At 36.0% G+C, this 23,815-nt stretch overlaps 1 protein-coding gene across 1 annotated transcript; it reads left to right on the top strand.

The window, feature by feature from the left end:
- Window positions 1-23,528, top strand: CCDC39 (coiled-coil domain 39 molecular ruler complex subunit). Its single transcript, XM_086754682.1, has 20 exons — window positions 1-127; window positions 622-741; window positions 1,880-2,026; window positions 3,078-3,236; window positions 4,231-4,323; window positions 4,409-4,537; window positions 6,253-6,444; window positions 8,196-8,299; window positions 8,632-8,764; window positions 12,059-12,253; window positions 12,966-13,130; window positions 14,447-14,584; window positions 15,999-16,207; window positions 17,485-17,608; window positions 19,345-19,504; window positions 20,593-20,699; window positions 21,541-21,681; window positions 21,825-22,004; window positions 22,238-22,326; window positions 22,745-23,528. The coding sequence occupies exons 1-20, from the start codon at window positions 17-19 to the stop codon at window positions 22,902-22,904; spliced, it is 2,856 nt and encodes a 951-aa protein (XP_086610808.1). The 5' UTR covers window positions 1-16; the 3' UTR covers window positions 22,905-23,528.
- Window positions 23,529-23,815: the final 287 nt, after the last annotated feature.

Consider the following 23,815-nt stretch of genomic DNA (forward strand, 5'->3'; position numbering starts at 1 on the left):
GCCGCCGTCAGCGACCATGGACAGCGTCGGCAGCCGCTCCACCGCCTCTGTGCTGGCCGAGCTCCGCTGGGACCATGGCTACGCCGTCCCCGTGGCCAACGCGGAGAACAAGGCGCTGGAGGACGAAGTGAGCGCGGCGCTGCGGCCGGGGAGGGGAAGGAACTCGTCTCCCCCTCCGCCGCCCCGGGCGCGGAGCTACGGCCCCCGCCCCTCGGCTCTGAGGGGGCCGCCGGCCTCCTGCCTCACCCCGCCCGCCTTCCCCGCCGGGGCCCGGGGAGAGAGGGAGGAGAAACCCGCGAGTTCCGCGGGGGGAAAACACGCAGCCAGGTCCTCGCCTTAATGCGGGGGTCCCGGCCTGTCCCGTCCCCTTCGCCGGGGGGGTGCAGCGGCCCGACCGGCCCCGCTCCGCTGCAGGGGCTGGTGTGGGGCAACAGCACTTAATGGCACAAGTTTTGCCGCTATCTTTTCTCCAGAAATGTCATATTTCACTGCTTTAGAGGAATGTAGTGCGTACTTCTTACATTTTTGTATTAGTAATTGCAATGACTATATTTTGAAGTAGTTGCAGGTAATAAACACTCAACTAAAACCGGTTAATTGACAATTCTAATTCTTAAATAGCTACAGAAGATGCAAACCAAAAAAATAAACCTGCAAAATGAGCTGACCAGCTTTGAGGAGCGTATAGAAGCAATGACATCTCATTTGAAAAATGTGCGCCAGGAGTTCAGCTTCACTCAGGTAAATCGCTGCCTCTAGCAGATCCACGCTATCAGGCAGGCTTGTGGTGGGAGTGTCTTTCTGTGGCTGGTATCTCTGTATATTTGGCCAGCTTTGTTAGAGATTTGTCAAGACTTTCGCAGGAAACAAAAGTTAAACTATATATCTCAGTGATATTATGTGATGGTCACTAAAAAGACCATCCAAGATGAAATAACTGTACCTAAAAGAAAGCCAAGAAGGATACATTTTAGAATTCTTTATTAATGGAGGCTTTTGTAGATGATAAGAAAAAATTGGTCAAAGAAAATAAAACATCAGTGTAAGGGAAAAACAAATGTATAATCTTTATAATGGTCAAGAGTTAATTGTGAAATGCTAGTGGAGAGTTAATTGACAGACATGAAGAATGAAATGAGATGGTCAAGGTGCAAGTCTTCACTTATGCTCTGAGTTAATTGGCCAAGACTGGTGGTTTAGATTTCTAGAGTCCCAAGTCAAAGCTGCACACCTTTCAGCTAAAATATCCCAGCTGAAAAAGTGTTAAGAAACTTCCCTGCAGCTGAACAACTTTTACATTTTTTTTTGTGCTAGAGTAAAGTTTTAATTTGCACACAAAGAAAGAGCACATAAGAGTCCCTATTTAAAAGAAGCTTCTAGTCAAGTAACAGATTTGTTATTATACAAGGAAGAAAGCCCCTGTTAAATCACTTTTGTCAGATACATTAGACAATATAGATACTGCTATAGACCGGCCTGGCAGTGGTCTGTCTCTGCACGAAACAACAAACTGATTTATTTTGCTGTGCCTCCTGAATCTGACTTAAAACCACTGGTGATCAAGGGACTTAAGATGAAAGATTAAGATTATGAATCTTGAGTCAAATATCTTTTGAAGTGAGTTTTTACGGCTATAAATGGTTGATCTGTGGATATCTGATACACTGCAATGGGTTTGTGTGTGTATACATAGATATAAAAGAATACCTATATTTGAGAAAGGAAAATCCAAACAATAAAGTTGCTCTGATAATTCCTGTATTTACATGACAAAAATCGTACCAGCTCTGACTTGGGATTTAGTTGTATGTAAAATAAGGGGTTTTGTTGATATATGCCTCTTGTTTATCGTAAGATGCTGAACTGTATTATTTTCTAGTCTCTTTACAGAGCCAGAGAGAATGAAACTGAAACTGAACAACACTTTAAAGCCCTTGCTGAGAGAGAACGTGGACATCTGAAAACTGAGATTAAACGACTGGAAGATGAGATAGTTTCCTTAAGAGAAAAGAAAAACAGTCAGGAAGTAAGGTTTAAAATTTTTGTTAGAGAAGACTCATGTTGCAATTAGACTTTATGACTTGTCCTTACTTGCATTTAGAGAAATAATAGAATAAGTCAAGAACAGCTAATTATAATTAAATCTTATAAATGATAATAAATGATCTGGATGTGCTTTTCCCTGTGTAGGGAAACAGAGTGACACTGAGGATCTCCTTGTATAGACTGGTCAAGACTTAGCAAATAGTAACTAGATATTGAAAGACTGCAGTTTTTAATATTCTTAATGCCAGATACACAGCCACGCATCCTTTTCACCATCTAGGTATTTTCTTCATGGTTTAAAAGTTAAAAATTAAATTGTTGATGGCAAATCTTCTTCCCCACATAAACTTGGGGCATGATATTGAGATTTAAAATTTCCTTTACATTAAAAAAGTAATCTCATACCATCTAATTCCAGGTGGTTTTCTGTTTAATTGAACTGTCTCTTTTTTCTTTCTATGAATAATCTAAATTATGTTTGTTTTTTTTTTTTTTTTATTTGTTCCCTTTCTTCTCATTAAGTCTGTTTGTAATCTCCAGTCTTTCATAATGAGTAGGATGATGAAGATATCCTTGCTATTCAGCTGGATCCAGATTCTCTCATATTTATCTCAGGAGGTCTCTTTACAGTCACAAGGAGCCATTTGTAAATTGATATGCAAGATAAGGATCTCAGAACTGGGCCTTAGTGTCAGAAACTTTACTCTGTGATGCCTCAGATCAGCTTATTATGTGGAATAAATATTCCCGCATGTGGGTATATCTCACCAGAGGCTGACTTTTCTGTATAAAATTTATTTGCATTTTAAGTTTATGGTAACTTACTGTCTTGTTTGTCCTTTAAGACAAGGATGTGTATTAGCATTCATTCATTAATACACAGTTAACAAAAAAGAAAACTGGCAATTTTGTTAGCAACAAGGTGCGTGTAAACTTGTTACAGTAGCTTGAACTGGTTGTTTCAATTACTATTTAAAGAAAAAAATTAGACATTTAATATTAACCCTTTAATTTATCTCCAATTTTATTAGAATAATATAAATAAAACCACTAAGAAGTTGGAAGACTTAAAACAACAGATGAACTGTGATGAGGAAGTTCTGGAGAGGTGGATAAAGGAATCAAATCGTAAAGATAATGATACTATCACAATCCAGAAGTATGCACAACAAGATGAAGGGAAACTAGGAGTAAGTAGAAATGACAGCAATCCTCAGAAACAAAACAGAGAACCGTTTTAGCGTTTGAAGACTTTGTTATGTTATCAAGTCAGGTAAGACTGAGACAAGATTTTGTACAACAGCACTTTTAAACCGGTTTCCACTTAGCAGCACAGTGCAATTCCATATGAGGTTCATTTTAAAGGTTAGAGAGAACAGGTTTTACAGAACGTGAAAGGCATAATTGAAGACACTAATTTTTTTGTTCATCTGGGTAAAACTTAAGTTTGAATTTTTCTAAGAAAGTGTACAATTGGATAATAAAGTCTAGAAAACAGTGCCACTGAATTAAGAGAGGAGTTTGTTCAAAAATGTATGCCAGATATGGACAAATAGTGTAGATCTTCCCATTAGAACTGAATTTGTTAATATTACTGAGAACAAAGTATGGCTATTTCAGTAAAGCTGCCTAGAATAATGAAAGATGTTTTACATAGACACTTCAGTCACAAGCTCAGACTTTATAAGGGTTAGTTCTCCAGTATAATATTAATTTAGAGATAAGTATCCCTGGTTAATATTTTTTAAGCCTTTAAATACAAGGAGGAGAAAATTTATTTTTACTCATTAAATACTTAACTCAAAAACTTTATCTTACACAAACAGTCTTACCAATATAATTTATGTTAGCAAGTCACACAGCATAGTGGGAAGAGTAAAGTGAAGTAGCTGATGCTAAGGGCACCATGTACACATTTATACCTGGTGGAGGATTACTTTGGCCTATCTCCAGTCTGGTCCCAAAGGCTGACAAGAGATTATGGCCTCTTGAGTGACCAAAAATTTGGAAGGCTAGATTCTCAGGTTTTTTTTTTTGTTGTTCTCTAAAACACAATGAAATTGATGCCTCAGTAATTTCACCCCTAATTATAGCAGAACTTTAAGAATTTATAAGACATTATATATATATATATATATATATATATTTTCAATTACAGTATATTTTTGTATCCTTTCACTTTAGGCATTAACCCTTCAAGTAGAAAAGTTGACTGTGCAAGCAAATCAGAAGCACAGAGCTCTTGATAATGAGCTTACAGAAACCCTAACAGCTCAGGTTTGTGCTTAACGTTCTTGAAGATATCTTGTTATATATGAAATTTTTAAAATCAGAAATCATGAGGATGCTTTCTTTTAAACAGATAGAGCTTGACAAGACAGCTGAAGATTTTCGCAGAGTTCATCAGGAAAGGCAAGAAGTCATCAAGCGGTGGGAGAATGCAATACAACAAATGCAGAAAAGAGATCAACAGATTGATCATTGTGCTTTGGTAAAACTGCTGTAACTGATCCGTATCAGTATATCAGACTACTTTTGTATGTATGACATTGATAGGAATTTTGCCAGTTGCACATAGAATGATTGGGTCTTTTAGATGTTCAGTGTTCTCTCTGTGTTTACCTGTGTATTTTATGAAGGTGTTTCGAAGTTGAGATATTCCTGAAATATATTCAGAATTTATTTTGAAAGCAGTATCTCTCAGTGTAAGTAACGGTGCTCTGCTTGATACTATGCCAGGTTGAATTTTCAATCTCAAGGTCATTGGAAAATGCAAAGCATGCCAGATTCAGTGTTTTATTTTCTGTGATCTAAGAATCTAAGAAGCAAGAAGATGTGGTGTTATTTCTTAGAGTATAAGGACAGTCAACTGCAAGGAGGAGATTCTGTGTCTGGGATGCAATATAAAAAGAAAATAGAACTTTTATTATTGAAGGAATTAGCATTGCTACCTCTGTGAACAAACGCCTGACTAACATTTGTGTCAGAATTACGATAAATAATCACATTAAGGTTAAAAATCGGTACTTAAGTACAGTCTGCAAATGGAGAGAAGCAACAGCACTCTTCTAATTCAAAAAAGATCCTATTGGGCATTAAGAGTTAGTATTAATTTCTAAAGGCTATTGGTTTTGTCAGTGTCTTATGCACAGATGGTCCAATGGCAACAGGTGCAAATAAAGTTTACTTTATCCTGAACTTTGTCAGAAGAAGTGTGAACTCCTTGGAAAGTTCTGCAGGGCAATAGAACAGATGTACCAGAAAAAGCCTGAAGGATCAATGTAGAGAAAAACTTTATAAACATGGATTCCAAAGTAACAATAGCTTTTTTTTGAAGGAGGGGAAAAAGCACAATTATATATACAGGAAGAGTCTACCCAAATCCTTAGCTCTGCTAGTATGATATTTTCCTGCTGAAAGAGTATCAGCTTTGTTATGTTGCCCATATGGGTATTAGCTATACCCTAAGCAGAAACACGGTTTAAAAAGGCTTAAGATACAACACCAAAAAATTGTAATAATAGAAAATGACAAGCTAGAAGAATTACTACCAAATATAAAATATAATAGTCTAATTTAGCTGAAATATTTTGGATTTCATAGTATTTCAGGTCAGATTCAGATATAAAGAGAAAAAAAAACCCAACAACGAAACCCCAGCTCTGGCCAACCTTCCATGTATTAGTAGTCCATAGAATAATCCTACTGATGCTTTTGTAAACAGGTGGGGTTTTTTGTTGTTTTTTTTTTTACCTTAGAACTACAGTATAGTTTTCCCAGTAGCTATTCTTTTATTTAACCTTTCAAAATAGACAGTTTTCACTGAATAGCTATAAATCTGTCAGCTAAAGTAAGTATCGCTACTGTTGGTAATTTTCCTCTTGCATTTCCTCCATTTCAAGTCTATCTGAAGTTCTGGTCACATAGCTTTCCCCTTTCCAATTCAATCAATCTAAAATAATTTTAATTACATACAGGTTTATAGTGTAATTTTTAAAAAATTATTGGAATATTTTCAAAGTTTCCAGTCCAAATCAGTTGTATTTGGTGTTGTATTAGTGGGATAAAGTAATTTAAGGATATGATATTTGGACTGTCTCATGCAAAGAGTAGTCTTAACAGCAATCTGTCTTCTTGTTGTACCCTTTATTAATCTAATACATCTTAAGTAATGCAAGCACATCTAAAATGTTTTTATCCTGATAGCTAATAACAGAGATAAAACAGGAGATCAGAAATAAAGAAATTGTGCTGAAAGAGAAGACTGCCTTTTTGGTAAATGAGACTCTTAATAATATGGAATATGAAAAGAAAATTTCTTTGGCTGAACGGGAAGCTACCAGCCTCCGAAATGAGTATCAGACTCGGGATGCTTACAGAGTTCAGCTGCAGGATGAGGTAAGGATGACCAAACAGTTCAACTCAAGTTTTGACTAGATGGAAGGAATACAGGAATAGCATTTGCTTTTCTCTGTTTTTATACTAGACTCTTAATAATTAAAAATAAACCCTGCTCTTTTCAGTCTACTCATGATTATTGGGATCTGAACCCTCAACTTAATCCTGTCATTGATAGTGGTGAAGAGATGAGCTTGCATTCTGTGTTGATTGTATAAAATAGATGAATTTTCTCTTAAATGGTGTAACACTATTAGATGCTTCAGAAGGAGGCATGTCTTGCCTTTAGCATAGATAGACTGTAGTATTGTAAAGAGATGAGAAATCTCTTCTCGATTCCATGCAATTCCTATCCTGTGCTCTCAGAAGTGAGCGTTGATGGCCCTTGTAGTCAGGTTAAAATTCTTGGGAAAAAAAACCCAAACACTTTCACATGGCTTTCTAATAAAGAGGCAATAGGATAGAGCTGCCATGTGAACAAGTCATACTTGATGCTGTCCATACTTTGTTACTTTATTTACTATGTTTTATGTTACTGCATTTAATCTGTGCTTAAAGCGAGGAATGAGCTGCACTGCTTAATTACATAAATGCCTGTAGAAGTATTTCTAAGAGGTAATTCAAGTCTCATGGCTCTGTTGAGAAGGGATACATGTGTGTTACATAAGTTGTCTCTTAACAAAAAAAAATGGTAACACTGGGCTACTCAGCAAGCTTGGTGATTTAAAAAAAAAAAAAAAAAAACAAAAAAAAAACCCCACAACCCAAAACCCTAACAAAACAACCAACCAGCCCTGCATCTGCTGTTGCCTTAACTTTGCATAGCTTTTCTGTAGCAGGTGGTTCATAAACTGATATCCTAATTAAACTGTAGGTAGCTCAAACAAGGTGTAGGCTATTGGATTACCCTATAATTCATGCAAACTTGAGGGTTCACAGAATTGGTAGGTTTTCATGTCTAAGCTGTGAGATTCTTGCTTGACCTTTTTCACAGTTAGTACTACATAATGCGATAATGAGGACAGTCTTCCACTATTAGGTGTTAGAACATCTGTGGCATGCAAGTGAGAAACAAGGAAAGAAACAAACTTACAGTTCAGCTGACAACTTGTGACCTCCCAGTTTCTCATTCTGGTACAGAGAGAGACCTGCTATCTCTACCCTTGATCAGGTTTCTTCATCTGTAAAAGTGAAGACAATTACGCTTACACTGTTAAGTGATACTGTAAAAACTAATGAACTACTGATTGTGAAATATTCCTATCCTGTTTAATGAGTGTATGTTGTATTGTATTTTTTTTTACCAAATTAAATGTCTGTGTATTTTTGTCAGGGTTCCCTTATCTTAGTCAAAATAATTTTATGTACCCAACAAAGTTTGAATTAGAAATATCTAGTAGATACATAAGGGTATCCATGTTCACAAAGAACCTCATCAAAGTCAGCTGTGCTCTATAAAACCATGGTTGCATTTATACAGATGCTGTCGGACAAGACTTGCATCTCACAGCACCTTTGTAATTCTTTCTGTATTTTTAAGATTTTGTCCCAGTATTCAGATTATGTAAATTAGTCTGTTGAGTTACTAGCTCTGCCGATTTACAGCACCTCAGAATTTGCAGCAGTTCTTATTTGGAAAACACTGTTAAAAAGAAACTAAATAATTTACAATAAATAGGTGCCTTATAATTTTAAATATCCTAACATGTACCAAAGTAAGAGCTCAATTGCTCCATTTTGTAATTTATTAGCTGGATGCTTTGAAATCCACTGTGGACAGAACTGCTTCTGATCTGGAGTCTTTGAGAACACAAGTAACCAATCTGAAGAAAGAAATTCAGAAAAAACAAGACAGGTAAGAAACAGACCTTAAAAAATATCATTTGTAAGGATTAGTATAATCAAATCCTTGAGCTAGCAAAGAACCTTAAATAATGTTGATGATTAAAGCCTCCAACTTTCTGGTTACTCCATGTCCTGCATAGTTTCTGGCACTGGACAATTTAGGAAATACTCCTGGTAATCCTTGTTTTTAAAGGGCATGAAAAAAATCAAGGCCTTGGTGATCAGAGGTTAAAGTTTAGCCAGCTTTATTAGGCAACTGCTCAGTAAGGTATGCTGCTTGGTTTTAGCCATGTTGTATATGCAACATACATTTAACTTGTTAAATCATGTAACTTTATTTAGATTAAGCATTATTGAAGAAAAAAATGCAAGTCTTTCCAATAAACTGAAGCTTGTGACTGAGGAGACACTCAGTTCAGAAGAGAAAGCTTTGAGGATGGAAGAAATACTAAAGGAGGAAGAGAAAATTGTCAAGGTAAAATGTTTTTCATGGTTTCTGCAAATGAGGACTCATTTGAATTTGCAAGCAAATATTTATGGATTGAGATGGAATATAAGTATTGATGTGACATGTAGCTATTTCATCAAACAGTGAAGTAACGTGCGTGTAGGTACGTCAGTGTCTGTGCTGGGAAAACTCTGGAGGCAAGTAAGTGGTCCTAGTAAATCAGAAGATGGTGTCCTCATATATTAACGTAGGATAGTGGAACTGTCATTGTACAGGTCAGACATAAGCCCAGTATTCTGCCTGCATCAGTGTACTGAACAGGGCATTTACCTGTCACGTTGGGTAAAAGCTGCTTACAACTTCTTGGCCAGATTGAAATGAAAGTTATTTCCTGGAATGTGGCAAATTTTGTTATAAAAATATAGTAATGTTTTGCTTCTGCTTTGTAACTATATAAAAAAAAAAATCAAAATCTTGTATTTTGCTTAGCTGTTTTTGGGAGTTCACGTCTCCAAACAGTCTGTTTTATGGGCTGCAGAGGAGCAAAGGTCTTTGAACTTCTATCAGTTTCCCATCAATAAGGTTCTTAAGGAGCGAGAATCTTGTCAAGATTAATTTTTAGTAACATTGCCACTGAAAACTTCTTGGCGTTAGTAAAACACCACCAAAACTTATAAACCTGCAAAGAGCTATGATTTTGGCAAACTGTGATTAAAAAAGATTTTTAAGTCTTCTGATCAGATTTAGCTGGCCTAGTCTCCTCTTCATTATTTTAATTCTACATTACTCTGATATATGTAATTTGTTATGGACTATTAAAAAATTACTGGCTTGCTTTAGATTTCATTTTCATGATGAATAAAGATTTTTATGTGAGAAGTGGAATGTGCAAGCTGTAATATGGTCACTATTTTTTTTAATGTCTAATACTACTCTTTTTTTTTTTTTATTCAAACCCTGCTTCCTATGTTGCAAATTAAGACTAGGAATAAAAATATCCAAAATCATTATCATCTGATGAACTGCAAAGGGCTTTTGAATAAATGCAATGTTGCAACGCAATCAACTGAACTTTCCTGCATTTCAGAAAATGTTTCTATTGTTTTGTCATTTTGCTACTAATTCTCTTAGAAGTATTTTACCACTTATCTTCTGACTGAACTTGATACAAATATTTTTTTACATTTTGCTGGATAATTGAATGTTGGATATGCTGAGGCTTTATTGTAAGGTGACCAGGTTAAATGAATGTGACAGCAGGTGTTCCCACACAAGTGAGAACAAAGCTGTATCTGTGCATACCACTGCATACTCTTTGTTTCCCCCTATTTTGTATTTCCTGTAGCATGTATATACTCTTGCAGTAGACTGAGCATTATTTTTCTAACTTTTTAACTCCACAGGCATAAACTGTACCATTTAAATATACATACAGAAACTAGAGAGGGGATGTCTTTCCTTTATAGAGTTTCTTAAATTACAGGCCTTACTGTTTTGATTTTTCAGATAATTTGAAAACAAGTTGGAATGATATGTTTCATTAAAATGAAAACCTTATTTGCTTCCCCTTAAGACTGTTACCAGGGTGGCTAAACCATTAGCAGGGTTTCTCACTTGCATCTGTGGCGGATAACCTAAGATGACATTGAGCTTGGCAGCTCCACAGCTTCGGGGCAATATTTTAACTAGGATGAACTGTTTGTGAACAATGTCGGTAATCTATTAGTCAGAAGCATGCTTTCCATCACCATTAGACACACACAGCTCTTTGCTGCCTCTATTAATTTACTGTGAAGAGATATTTACAGAAACAATGCGGATGAAATGTCACCATTTTGCACTTCAGTTCTGTGATACTTCTCCCTCTTCAATCTGTGGCAAAACACTGTTGCACAGTGAAGCTTACTGAGAATCTTCTATTAACAACCTCACTTAAAAGGAAGCAATTTATATTAAATAAATTAATTTAGATATGCAAGAAAGACTACAAAATGAAGGTCAGATCTTGATCCAGTTTTGGTAGATGAATTCATCATCGTCATTAGCTTCACAAATACAACTCAGAACTGGGAACACGCATAAAACCAGTTTACTTCTGAAACTGAATTCCTTTGTTCAGACATGATCCACAGCCCACTGACATCAGTGTAAAATGCTACAGGCCACAACAATTTCATATTAAACTTACCCTTGGCTTTTTTTTTCTTGCAGAGTTTTGGATTTGGAATTGCACTTACAGCAAGTTCAACTACAAAAAAAATTCTGTTTGATAGAATGTGATTATGAACTCTTAGAGAAGGAGTTAAATTATCTTTCACTATTATTAAAGCTAGCAAGATGGTTCACAAGCAAATTTCACAACATATAAGTAGAAAATAAAGAATAAGCATGTTTTTAATCAATGTAGAAAAGTGAATTCTAAGGTGTTTTGCTATATTAATTTAAATGTGCATCTTCAAACCCTGTACCAGGCTTGACATAAATGTAAATGAGTCTTTCAGAATAGGATTGTGATGCCACATAACTTGTTTTAGAGATGTACCTTACAGGAAACCAGCATGTTGAATGGCCTGAGCTTTGGGAGGTCTTTGGTTATTTGGGTGGAGGAGTGGAAGGAAGGAGGGAAAGAGTAAAGTTGTCTTCCTTGTTAGGGTTGTAAAAAGAAAATAATCTCAATTTTCATGTTTTCAGTACATGTCAGGTTACTTGAAATGTTTGGCATTGACTTACTATAACAGACCTTACTAAAACCTCATTTTCTGCACTGATTTAGGTGTTCATGGCAACTTACCGCTGAGAATAAGGAAGTGCTTTTAAAATGTGATTAATTTTTAAAACAAAATGATTCCAGCTTTTATAAACACACACATGTGCATACACACAAGTTTTAATAAACCACTGAAAACTTTGTATGTTGCCAAATATTCATATATGCTGGAAGCAATAAGGAGGGGTTGTTTTTTTGGTTTTTTTTTTTTTGTTTTTTTTTTGTTTTTTTTGAAAGGATGACTGGGATTTACTTTTCTGAAAGGCTGAAAAGAGTATTATTCCCATAATGGGAAAAAAAAAAAGTAATGTAACAGCAGGGTACGATCCAAGTTAAAAAAATCTAAATTAAAAAAAAATTACCTTTTCCTGAAGTCAAAGACTTTTCTTGACAACCATTTTGAAGACCTATGGTAGTCTGTGTTCATGTTAATGGTACAGTATTGAAAATTTTAAATATTACTATGTATAATTGATAAAACCAAATAATTCCTCAGAAATTACTTCTTAGGTGATTACTTATTTCTTACTACTTAATGATTAATTTGTCACCAGGAAAAAGAAACAGAAATGAACCAGTTAAAAGAACTACTTTTCAAGAAGACTCAAGAGTTAAAGGTGCAGAAGGATAAGGAGAAGTGTGTTCTAGGAGAAATTGACGGAGGTCGAATCTCACTTAAAAATCTTAAGAGTCGACTGCACAAACTTGATGCAGATGCATTAAAACAACAAGAATTATTATATAACCAGGTAAAAGATTAATGTACTGTCATACTATGATTATATCTTGGGTCTGCTGAGAGTAAATTGCTTGAGTTATGTAATCTTTGTCAACATCTTACCATTTTGGAAATACCATGCAGTATAATTTGAAGTCCGCATTATTTCTGTCTCTAGATGTATGGATAAGATTGGAATAACTGAAACTTGCTATAGTATTACCTGCATTATGCACTTGTGTATTTCATTATTTTTTTTTTATCTGCTGCTTTTCCCACTAATTTCTTAAATCAGTTCTCTACTTTGATCCCTCTGAACCACAGACACCTCAGGGTAAATTTTTAAAGCAATACAAGAGGTACATGCCAAAATCCTGTTATTTACTAATTGGATTTTGTGCATATTTCCTATGCACCACTTTGAAAATTTGCTCTTTTATATCAGCATCCACTGGTAACAGCAAGATGGCAACTCCACAGTAAGCCTCCCTACAGCAGGCTGTGCTGAGCATGCTTTGTTACTCTTCTAGAAGATTAGTCCTGAACCATCACTGCACATCAGTCATCTAAGAATATTTTGCTAATGAGGTCTATAAGCCATAAATTATTATAAAACAATAGCTTAATTGGGTGACTGTCCTAAAGCCAATATTTAGATCCAAGTTTATATCCAGTGTTTTAGCTTTATAGCAAGGCTATAATTGCTTATCTCAGACTACTAATTCTCTTAATTATTTTAACAGGATTTTTATATTCAGCAACTACAGAGACGGCTGTCACGGTTAGAAGGAGAGGTTAATACAGATGAAAAACAAGTTTTGGAAGCAAAAGTTGCTGAACTTAAGAAAACTTTAGAAGAAAAGAAAAATGCATATGATGTTTTACATGCACAGCACAAGAAACTTCAGGTAACTTCCTTAGAACATCAAGTTGACTGTGTAACATCTATAAACCTCAGTAAATTAAGTAGATTGTGTCTTATTAATTAATAACTTGGTAATAGATTAAAAGATACCTGAACTTTGTGTAACCTGTGTGGAAAACTTTATATGTTCCCTATACTTTCCAGAAAAATAAGTCATTACTGCACAACTGAGGCACCTTAGCAGGAAGAAAAGTATTGAAATGTTAGAAAGGCAAGCTTAGCTTTCATTTCAAGATGTGACTGGCTGCTTGCAAACATCTGAATTTATCATTAGGACCATGTAGAAATAGGAGAATGTTATTCTGGGATGCTACTACTTTTGTATTTTTAATAAAATTATAAGTACAGTTGCATTTAAAATTGTACAAAGTAACACTACTGAATTGAAGATACAGTATTTGAGTTAGCTGACCCCATCCTCGTATGTAATTCAGAAATACTATTTTTCTGTCTCTATTCCCATGTGAGAATTTTGCATATATGTGCTTGTTCTCTGCTTTTCCCCTATCCAGTGACCATCATTAATTCTCTAAAATATTGCACTTACCTTTCTTGTAGATAATGAACCAGTCAGTTATTCTGTAGCAAATTTATAATTTATTTTTATAAGAAATGTATTTGTTTATTAATCAGCTACATTTTAGCATGTTTTGAAATCTCTTTTTCAAAGAGAAACTATGCCAAGATTAAAGTCAGGTTTTTAATAAAACATCACAACTGATTTCTCATAGTGATAGTTAAGAAAAAAATTGATCAATTTAGTGAGGGGAATAAACTGTTTAAGTGGAGATCCATGCAATAACAAGGTTTAACGTTGTGCAATTGGTGTCCACACTTCAATTTTGAGGAGTGGCAAAATTTGAGCAGTGAGTATAATCAAACCTTGAAACACACCTCCAGGAATTTATTGGAGTATTACCAAAGACAGATGGTTTTATGAAAATGAACTACAAATATCAAAGTAAATGTTAGACACACCAGATTTTTTTTTTTTTTTTTTTTTACGTAGACCAAAATACATGATTATATTAGAGTTGCCTTATTGGCTGAAAGACCTATATTTTATAAATAACAATTACTATACTCGAAATAAAACAAGCAATGACATTAATATTGCAACAGCACCCTGCATGCAGACTGCAATGCTCTAGGCACTGTTTGCAGAGCAGTGTATGGACACAAGATGATGATGGTTCCTGGTTCCACGACTTAAAAATATCTCATTTAATCTTAACTGGTAGCTTTTGATGCAAACTATACTCACTGAAATAAATTAAACATAACTTAATTTGGAAACAGAACGATGTCCATTTCATCAAGAAAGCAATGGATAAGACTGGAGAAGAAACAAGTGGTATGATGATCAAGATAAATGAACTAAGTCTTTTCAATGAGAGATCAGATCAGGAGTTAAAAAAAGCGAAAGCCATTAAGCAGGTACAGTATTATTTTGCAACTTTCCTAATACAGGACACGTTTGTTTGTTTGTTTGTTTTTTAAAACACGTACACTCATTACTTTATCTGAAGGCTGCCATCTGCCTCACATGTCTTATATCATTAAATCCACAACAATCCCCTTTATAGTTTCTTGACTTAAAATTTCCTTCCCAAACTTTAAAGTCACTTTTGTCACTGTTATCTTAATAGGCAAAGTGTTGCTCCTCCTGTGTATGCAGCATAAAGTTTCTTTGAGTTATCAATTTAATCACACACTACTTAAACCACAATGTCCACCTGGTCAGTGGGGTTTTTTCTGAGAAACGAGTGCCTTGAACAGTAAGCGCACTTCTGTTTTAAAGAATGTCTTTACCTAGCACAGAATTTTCATTCTCAACCTGTGATGCCAACTAATAAGTTTGGCTCAGTTTTTTTTTTTTTTTTTGTTAAATTGCAGGACTTTTTTTTTTTTTTTTTTTTTTTTCCAGCAGATGGTTTGGATCTATCTACATTCCAATTTAAGATATTAGAAAAAAAAAAATTGAAGTCTTTCTCCCCATATTTTGATAAACAGAAAAAAACCCACAGTTCCCAGTCTTCTAAATTACTGCATATTTTTTTTTCCTGCAATAAGCTCTAGCCTTCCTAAAAGAATCAGTAAGGTAGTAGAACAATACAGGGTCTAAGTAGCAGGGGGAAGTTTTGCTATCAGCTTAACTGGTGCACTTGCTCCTCAATAAAAACTTTCCCTAACCTGGAACTTTGCTTTGGGGATGAAACTGAGGGGAACAAAAGAAAGAAGCTGATGGCATAACAGAAATCAGAGGAGATATTGTACAGAGTTAGGGATCCATAAGACATTTTTTAAAAATAAATTATTAAAAATGTTTGCATGCTAATGAAGCTCACCACTTGCTGCTTTTCATGAGTCTTGGTGTATATATAAACGTGCTCATGTAAAAACAGGACTTATAGCCCTACAGAATCTAGAACATATTCCAAGACATTTATAATGGTTCAAGTGAGATACTAACTGCTTCAGAAAGTTCCTTGTAAGGTCTGCTTAATTTCTTTGAAACCACCTTTATAGTCATATATTTGTTATGCTAACTGAAAGAGAGTTGTAGATGAAAAAGTCTAACAACCCATAACTCAGTCTGAATTAGAAAGTCTGATGAATTTGTAGAAAACCATTCACGATACAATCTACCCCTACCACACTCACCATATGAACTGTTAGCAAATGAGAAATGGAGAACATGTTTAAATGCAGAGCAAAATGAGTCTTACAGTTGTATACATAAAAGATAAAATAATATATGCTTTATTTTAAAAAAAACTTATTAGCTGTTATAAATATCTTAATTAAAAATGATGCTTTCTTATTTTGAGACCTTTTTGGTATTTATTAGGAGATGATGGTTGAAGATAATCTCTTAAAACTAGAATTGAACCGTCTTCGAGATACTCTGTTTAATAAGACAGAGAAAGTTCTAACACTGGAAAAGCAAAAATTGGAATTAAAGAAAGCCATAGCAGAAAGAACTGAGGAAATTAAGATGCATAAGGCAATGCTGGATTTCCAGATAAGACTTGTGGATCAAGAACGGCAACGTGTTAGGTAAATATTCTTAAATAAATTAAACTCCTAACTTTTATTGAGTGTATTTTACATGTGGACTTACTGAAAAAGATAAGCTTTTTTTTTTTTTTTTTAACCCAGTTTCACTAATTAGAGACATCAAGGATGAAATAAACCTCGCTCAATGTTATATACTGAGGCTGTTGAGGCTACCAAGAGATGTCTTCTCTGAAATCCAGCCTACAGCTTTAACAACTTGGTGAACAAGACATTACTTTTTATTCTGTTAGTGACGATCCTCTACAGTACTGAGAGGAAACCTCAGTTGCAGACATATTTTTATAGTAATTGCCATGTGCATTTTTCAAAATAATCAGGACATGTTAAATCAGTGAGCTGGGGAGGTGTAACAAAATATTTAAAACAGAGAAGTTGCTTTTAAAGAGCGTTTACTCCCAACTGCTTGATAAAACTGTGATTTCTTTGCCTCATACAGTGAGTCTGTTTGGTTTGGGTTTTTCTTCCTTTTTAACAAATGAGCTCTCCATTATGTATCCTATATAACAAAATTAAATCTTCTGAATTATGTATGTACCCTCTTATAAATCAAACATACATGAAATAACTTACACCTTCTGTAATAAGCAGTGCAAAGTATTTGGGACAGTCTGAGCTCTGAAATCCCAGTATCTATATCCAGCCAAAAATCAATGCTTCAGCAGCTACACTGCTGAAATTTGGCAGGCTTTTTATTCACTCCTCTGCTAACCACACCCCACACAACAGGAAATTAGAGTGATTTAGTGTGACTAAAGCTTAACTGCTCACCAAGAGTGCAGACTGTGTGGCTTTTTTCTTTTGATAACTACACAGCTAATTGATACTTCCATGTAATTTGATTTGGGGTTGTTGCCTACTGTTGCTTACGCTCATCTAGTAGTGGCAATATTAAGATAATATCAGCAGGGGGCAGCTTGTGCAGCTGTAGGATTTAAATACCAAACCTTTAAAAATTTTTGTGGAGGGCTGCGGCACAGCCTCCCAGGATGCAGTGATCTGGAATATGAAAATAAATTTGATTCCGTTTAGAACTACAAGAGAAGCAAAGGTAACCAGAAGAACAGATGACTGTGGCTGGGAGAACAAAGCAAGCAACCAAAACCAACAGCAGCACAACTGTTGCACTGCCTGCCTTCCTAGTACATGGGCAGACTGCCAGAGTAACACCAGTGATGTAAACTGCTGTAACAAGAACTGCCCACAAAACACTACCAAACACTTTTCTCAACCTATTTTTTTTTCTCAAAATAAATCAGTGCTGAATTTCAAGATCGCCTAAATAAAATCGATAAACTGAGATGCAGATATGAAATTCTTACTGTTGTCATGATGCCACCTGAAGGAGAAGAGGAGAAAACTCAGACCTACTATGTAATTAAGGTATTTTATTAACATAATTCAAGTCTTTTAAGCTATAGATTTCCCTGGGCTCTATTCAAGTAACTCAGACAACCTCCTTGCCTACTGTTTACTTTCAGTCTAATTATTGTACATTATCTGACACCGTTGGTTATTTGAACAATATGGCAACTTCACATGAATCTCTGTGGTCAGTCCTAAGGTCAGTGGAGCCTTAATTTTGAGCACCTTGAAAAAATTTCAGTTCAGTGCTCATTAATTATGAAGAGACAAGAAGTACTGGTCAGGTAGTAGTCTGCTATAAACAAGTTTGAGAGTCTCACATGATCTTAAATTCTTCTACCCTTCAGGGTTACTATTAAGTATTTATTTCACCATATCGCGTTTAAACCTTGAAGAATGTCAGCTTTCCCCTTTTACTTTTCAATCAATCATCTATGCATACTTCAGCTTTTCATTGTGGCGGGGGCGGGGGGGGAATCAGTCTTTATTCATAATGCAATACCTGATTCTGGAACAAAAATATTTTTGATCTCCACAAATTCTCTGATTTCTTCTTAAAGCAAAATGCTTCTAGCTGCAATCTTGGCTCTGAAGACCATCTTTTCTCATTCTTAATTGTTACATTTCTTAGTGATGGTATTTCTTTAACTGTGAGATCTAGCACAGCAGAAGTCCCTCAGTTAAATCCTTGTGGTCACTGAGTCTATACCCTCTACAACTATGGAGATTTTTCACTGTATCAGATTTTCTGAGGGGCTATAGAAAATACTTTCATTCACCAGCTGGCTGAAGTATCACTGATCAGATGAAGGAAATCTTTCAAGTAATTCCCAGACAAACTTGATGACTTTTAACACTCTCTTGGTAGTAGTTTTATATAACGTACAATCTCAACGCTTAACTTGGATTGTGTGGGTAAAGGAAACAGATACGAAGCATGTAATGCAGTTCATGGCAGCAGTGCAAGGCATGGAAACTGCTTTGTACACAGCGTGGATACTACTAATCAGGACTCTCTGAGCTTAGATGGAAAGGCAGATACCTATACTGAAATACATATGGATGAAATACCTCGAAGAAATTCCAGTACTGTAAGTAACTGCTCCTCCCACTTACCTAGTAACTCAAATCTCAGGTTAAGCCTAACAACACCGGTACCCCCCACCTGGAGCACTGCATCGGCCACAAAGATGATCAGAGGGCTGGAGCATCGCTCCTGTGACGCCAGGCTGAGAGAGTTGGGGCTGTTCAGCCTGGAGGAGGCTCCAGGGAGACCTTATAGTGGCCTTCCAGTATCTCAAGGGAGCTTATAAGAAAGATTGGGACAAACTGTTGAGCAGGGCCTGTTGTGATAGGATGAGGGGTACTAGTTTTGAAATAGAGGGATGTAGATTCAGACTTGATATAAGGAAGAAATTTTTTACAATGAGGGTGATAGAACACTGGCCCAGGTTGCCCAGAGAGGTGGTGGATGCCCCATCCCTGGAAACATTCAAGGCCAGGTTGGACGGGGCTCTGAGCAACCTGATCTGGTTGGGGATGTCCCTGCTCCTTGCAGGGGGGTTGGAGTGGATGGCCTTTAAAGGTCGCTTCCAATCAAACTACTCTATGATTCTATGCTTCTCTATCTACCTAGGATTTTAACCCCTAAATGTTGTGAAGTGTTGGTTTGTTTTTTTTTTTCCCCCCTGTATAATTGTCCTAATATTTTTAGTATGCATGCAGTCACCTAAAATGCCAGTTTGATTTTTCAGGCTGCACAGGAAAAGGAAGCACTTAAACATGAAGGTGATGATTTAGATGCAAAGATCTGCAAAGCTGAAAAAGAAATTACAGCTCTGGAAAACACTTTGTGTGTACTTAATAATTGCAACCGCAGTTACAGAAACTCTTTCAAGGAAGTCACCGGGACAAGTATGTAAAGTTGTTATTTGCTGTGCGAGTTACAGGTATATACTCAGGTACATAGTGGGGAAATTCCATGGTGCAAAAGGGAGTCCAAGTCACAGGCTACTGGGAATAGTTCAGCAGAATAAACACAGAAGTGCAGTAAAGCAATTAACTAATATTTACATTCTTACATCTGAGTTATGTGAAACTCTCTAATTTTTGTGAATAGTCATAAGTAGGAGCATTCAGCAGCAGCAAAGCATAAAGATGATTACTGGGGGAAACTAGTCATTATAAGGAGAACGGAGTGCCCACTGAAGTACATAGGTCTAGTGGATAAAATTTTGGGCAGTACAAAAAGCAGTACTTTTTCTGTAGTGCTAATTCAAATTACAACAACCTGTGCCCCTGACTGGCCTTCTCTGGGTAGACTGAGCCTGCCTGGGCACAGAACTGTACCCAGAGCAACCCCACAGACAGCTCTGATACTTGTACTCTAGTGAAGAAGACTGATCCCTTAGCTACACCATCATTATTTTCACATAGAAGGGGAGAAAAAAGTAGTAACCTGGCATCTGGGAAAATTACAAGGAAGAATAAAACTTAAACTGCGCTATTTTAGTGCAGTGCCAGCAGATATTAAAATATAGACTACCTAACTACAAATTTTTGTATATTGGACATTCCTCAGAATTCTGGAAAATGTCTTAATATGTTGTTTCCATTGCTACTTAAAACTCATAAGCTTGCTCTCCTTCAGTAGAACTTCTTTTGTTTAGCTTATAAAGAGAAGCATCACCATGAGAAATTACATAATCAAATATTTTCTAGAATTATGTTTATTTAACTTTTGTGCCCTCTGCTGGCTCTGGAAACAGTAGCTCTTAATTCATTCTCTCTCATGAAGCCAGTTAGTTTTTCACGGGTATTTGGAATTAGTAGTAGAATATTTTAAAAAAAGCTTAGACTTTGAGGTCTTTGTAATACTCCCAGCACTAATGCAGTAATACTCTGATGCAATTAATTTAAAGTGAAACTTACTTTAAAGTGAAAATTGAGTTGTATACACTGCTTGTCCAGCATTAATGCAGCCTCATTGTTTGGGATCACAGGTGAAGAGTATGAGGAAAAGTTGAAACTAGAGGAGGAAAAACGGGCTGCTGATGAAAAATACAGATACAAAAGAAGACAGATCAAGGAACTTCAGGAAAACCTTCAGGTAAAATAGAAGCAAAAGTTCCAGTGAAACGGACAAGGCTGCAGTATGGAGTGAAATCCATGCAAACCATCCTACTGAAAGAATAGGAAATGCTAGGACAAGTTTTTGCCCGTTCTCTTTATACGAATGGATATGATTTTTTTTAGAAAGCTCTGCTTCTCCTTTCAAAAACCAAATGCTTATTTGAATTTTCTTTAATAACAATGAAACCTCAGGATTTTTAGTCACACACAGCTAGAAGTTTCAAAATCATCTTTTACATGCACACTGACAGATGCTCTATTCCGGCATCCAAGCAAGCAGGTGTATTTTTGTGTAGCATGCATCACAATATCGTACCATCCTGTCCAGTACCACAGAGATTAAAATCCACACACTGTGTGTCCTCTGGCATCCAGGTCCCAGGATTTTTCTAGGAGAATATATTCTATTTTATTAGCATTAAGGGTGCTTCAGTTTAAATGGTATTAATGTAGCTGAAGAAAGCACTGGTAAGTTAGGCACTCTAGTAGTTAGTACTGTGCTGAGTAAATCCTTTGTAGACACTGCTCACAGACACATCTGAAAATGCATACTTTGAAGATACTATTAATAAAGTTAGAAGTAATTTTTAAAGATCGGTAAATTACCTGGTGGTCTCTTTGTCCAGGTATTTATCCACTAAATAGTCTGGCAGGCAGAAAGTTTTGTGTTGTGTTATCCTTCGTACTAATGTAGCTTGAGCTATATTTAGAAATAAGTAGTAGCGGTAACAGGCTCTTCCACCACAAAGTAATACAAAAAGTGAAAGCATATCAGAACTGCTTTATAAACTAACACTACTGTTCAAATGAATTTGCAGAGTATGGAACAAAATTTTGATATAGTACTGAAGCAGGAGGCCCTCTTCCAAGAGCAAAAGAAGGAAAAACAAGCTCTTATTTTGCAGCTGAACAAAGACATTGAAGAACAGAAGCCAAAACTAGAAAGAGTTACAAAACAGGTCTGTATATTCATTGAAGACAACTTCTAACTTTATATAGAGAGACAGTAGTATAGTTAAAACACAGAATTTAAACTTAGCAGGTTTCTGAAAAGTGTTGCATTTTTGTAATACCAATGCTTTGAAAATATTTGTGTTAAAAGTGTTCCAGACTATCCAGAGAAATTCACTCTCTGAAGAAAACTAAAACAGAAACACAGGAAGAAAGAGACATTGATCTTCGTGAACTGAAAAGCTTCAGTAGAACCATTGACAAATTGTTAGCCGATATTCTAGAAGCAAATCCTGATTTAACTACACCCTTTCAAGTGTACTTTTACCAGGTGAGCTTTCTAGTTAACTGCCACCAAAATCCTGATTGATAGCTCATCTACTGATGAGTGTCTTTTAAAAGCAACTCCTAAATTCAACAATAAACTATACTTATAGTAAAACAGCGAAGTGTTTATCTGCTTTCAACATTTCTTCAAATACAGATGATTATAAACCCTCCTGGTATACCCAGTCCTGTGGTACAACCATTAGGTTAACTTGTTTTTTCTTTCAAATTCTCTAGTCCAATTTAGAGCTTCCTACAATTGCTTCTACTGGACATAGTCAAAGTTGTCAATCCCTATCCACACAAAGCTCACTAGCTTCTACCAGGTAAGTGCTAGCAATGTTTTTTTTAGCTTTGGTTTTACTTTTGCTAACTGTGCTCCAATTAAAGTGGTTTCACATGACGGAAGCAGAAGTTTGAGCTCCAGCTACATTTTGCAGTTGGTAGCGTGAGCTCAGAGAGCTCCCTTTCTAATTAAATAGGGAGGAGATGTACACTTTCACTGCCACGTTCTTCCCCTGTTCAATATATATTCAACTAATAGTGCATGTAACATCCTGAATCGTGTTACCATTCCCACAGGTTACTTAAGCAATCAGTGCGTAACGTCTACAGAGATCTATGCAGGGGATCTCACCTAGAATAAACACTGCTGCTGGGTGGCTTTATTGCAAGCCACCACCAGAAGCTGTGTTCTATACACAGGGATTTCTGTATACTGATGAGTCAACTTTTGTCTTTCAGATCCTCCAGAAGCACAAGTTCAGGCTGTAGTCAGACATCACTCAAAGTTATAGATCTGAGCTTGCCTGGCAACACTCCTGCAGAAGCAGCTGCTGTCGGTTCACAGCCATCCAGCAGAGCTAGCACCTCTGATATTTGTAAACGCAAAAGCAAGTCTTAAGTAATCTTTGGATGGCCACAGTAAAGGCTTTGTTAAGGCTTCTTAATTGATTAATCTGTAATTTATTCATTTCTATCAGAAAAGTATGTTTCAACTTTCTTCTACAGTACACAATAAATTATCTAGAAGAAATGTTAAGCATATGTTTTATACAATAAAATAACCTTTAATTTTTTTTCTTATTTTGCTGTTGGAGAACTAAAGATCTGTAAAACTCTTCAGAAGCCATTAATTCATTTTTCATATAATGAAAAGGAGTTTTATTAAAGCCTTTAATTTTAGTAAACTGATATCTCACTGCTGTCAAAATAGTTTTAGATTACATCATTGCAACAACCTAGGCAAGAAAATGTATGCTTTGTTTCGAGATCAACCTTGACTATTAATCATAGTCATCTCTGATCATACCTTAATTGAAAGATGACAGCGTATGATTAAAGTCAGTAAAACTACTTTTTCTACTCAAAATTACACAGTACTTTTTTTTGCAACTGACCTCTATCTATGGAATTACGTGGAAAACTTGCAGCTGAAGTACACTGGCTATTGTATAGTCTTGCCAGATGTTAGCTCCTTAGCGTGTTCTGCCAATCATCTTCAGAGAACTCGCTGGAAATGAGCATAACTCTTCCCACAGCAATGCAACCACTGCCTTCCAGCTACTTGTAAAGCAAATACCTAACAACAAACCCCCCCAGGCCCCTCCAAAATCAGAAGATCCACACTTGAACTTACCTAGACAATAAACGCTGTTTTAAAACTCTCTTCTTAATTCCATTGGGGTTTTTTTCACATTACTTAAATAACACGTTTGATGCATGTAAAGAACATGACACACTTGGCTTCCCTTCACGTAAGCAGCACATATAACCAGTGCACCAGTATGAAACATCCCAGCAACATTAACAAAG

This window comes from Chlamydotis macqueenii, chromosome 9 (genome assembly GCF_036417535.1).
Source record: "Chlamydotis macqueenii isolate bChlMac1 chromosome 9, bChlMac1.mat, whole genome shotgun sequence".
NCBI lineage: Eukaryota > Metazoa > Chordata > Aves > Otidiformes > Otididae > Chlamydotis > Chlamydotis macqueenii.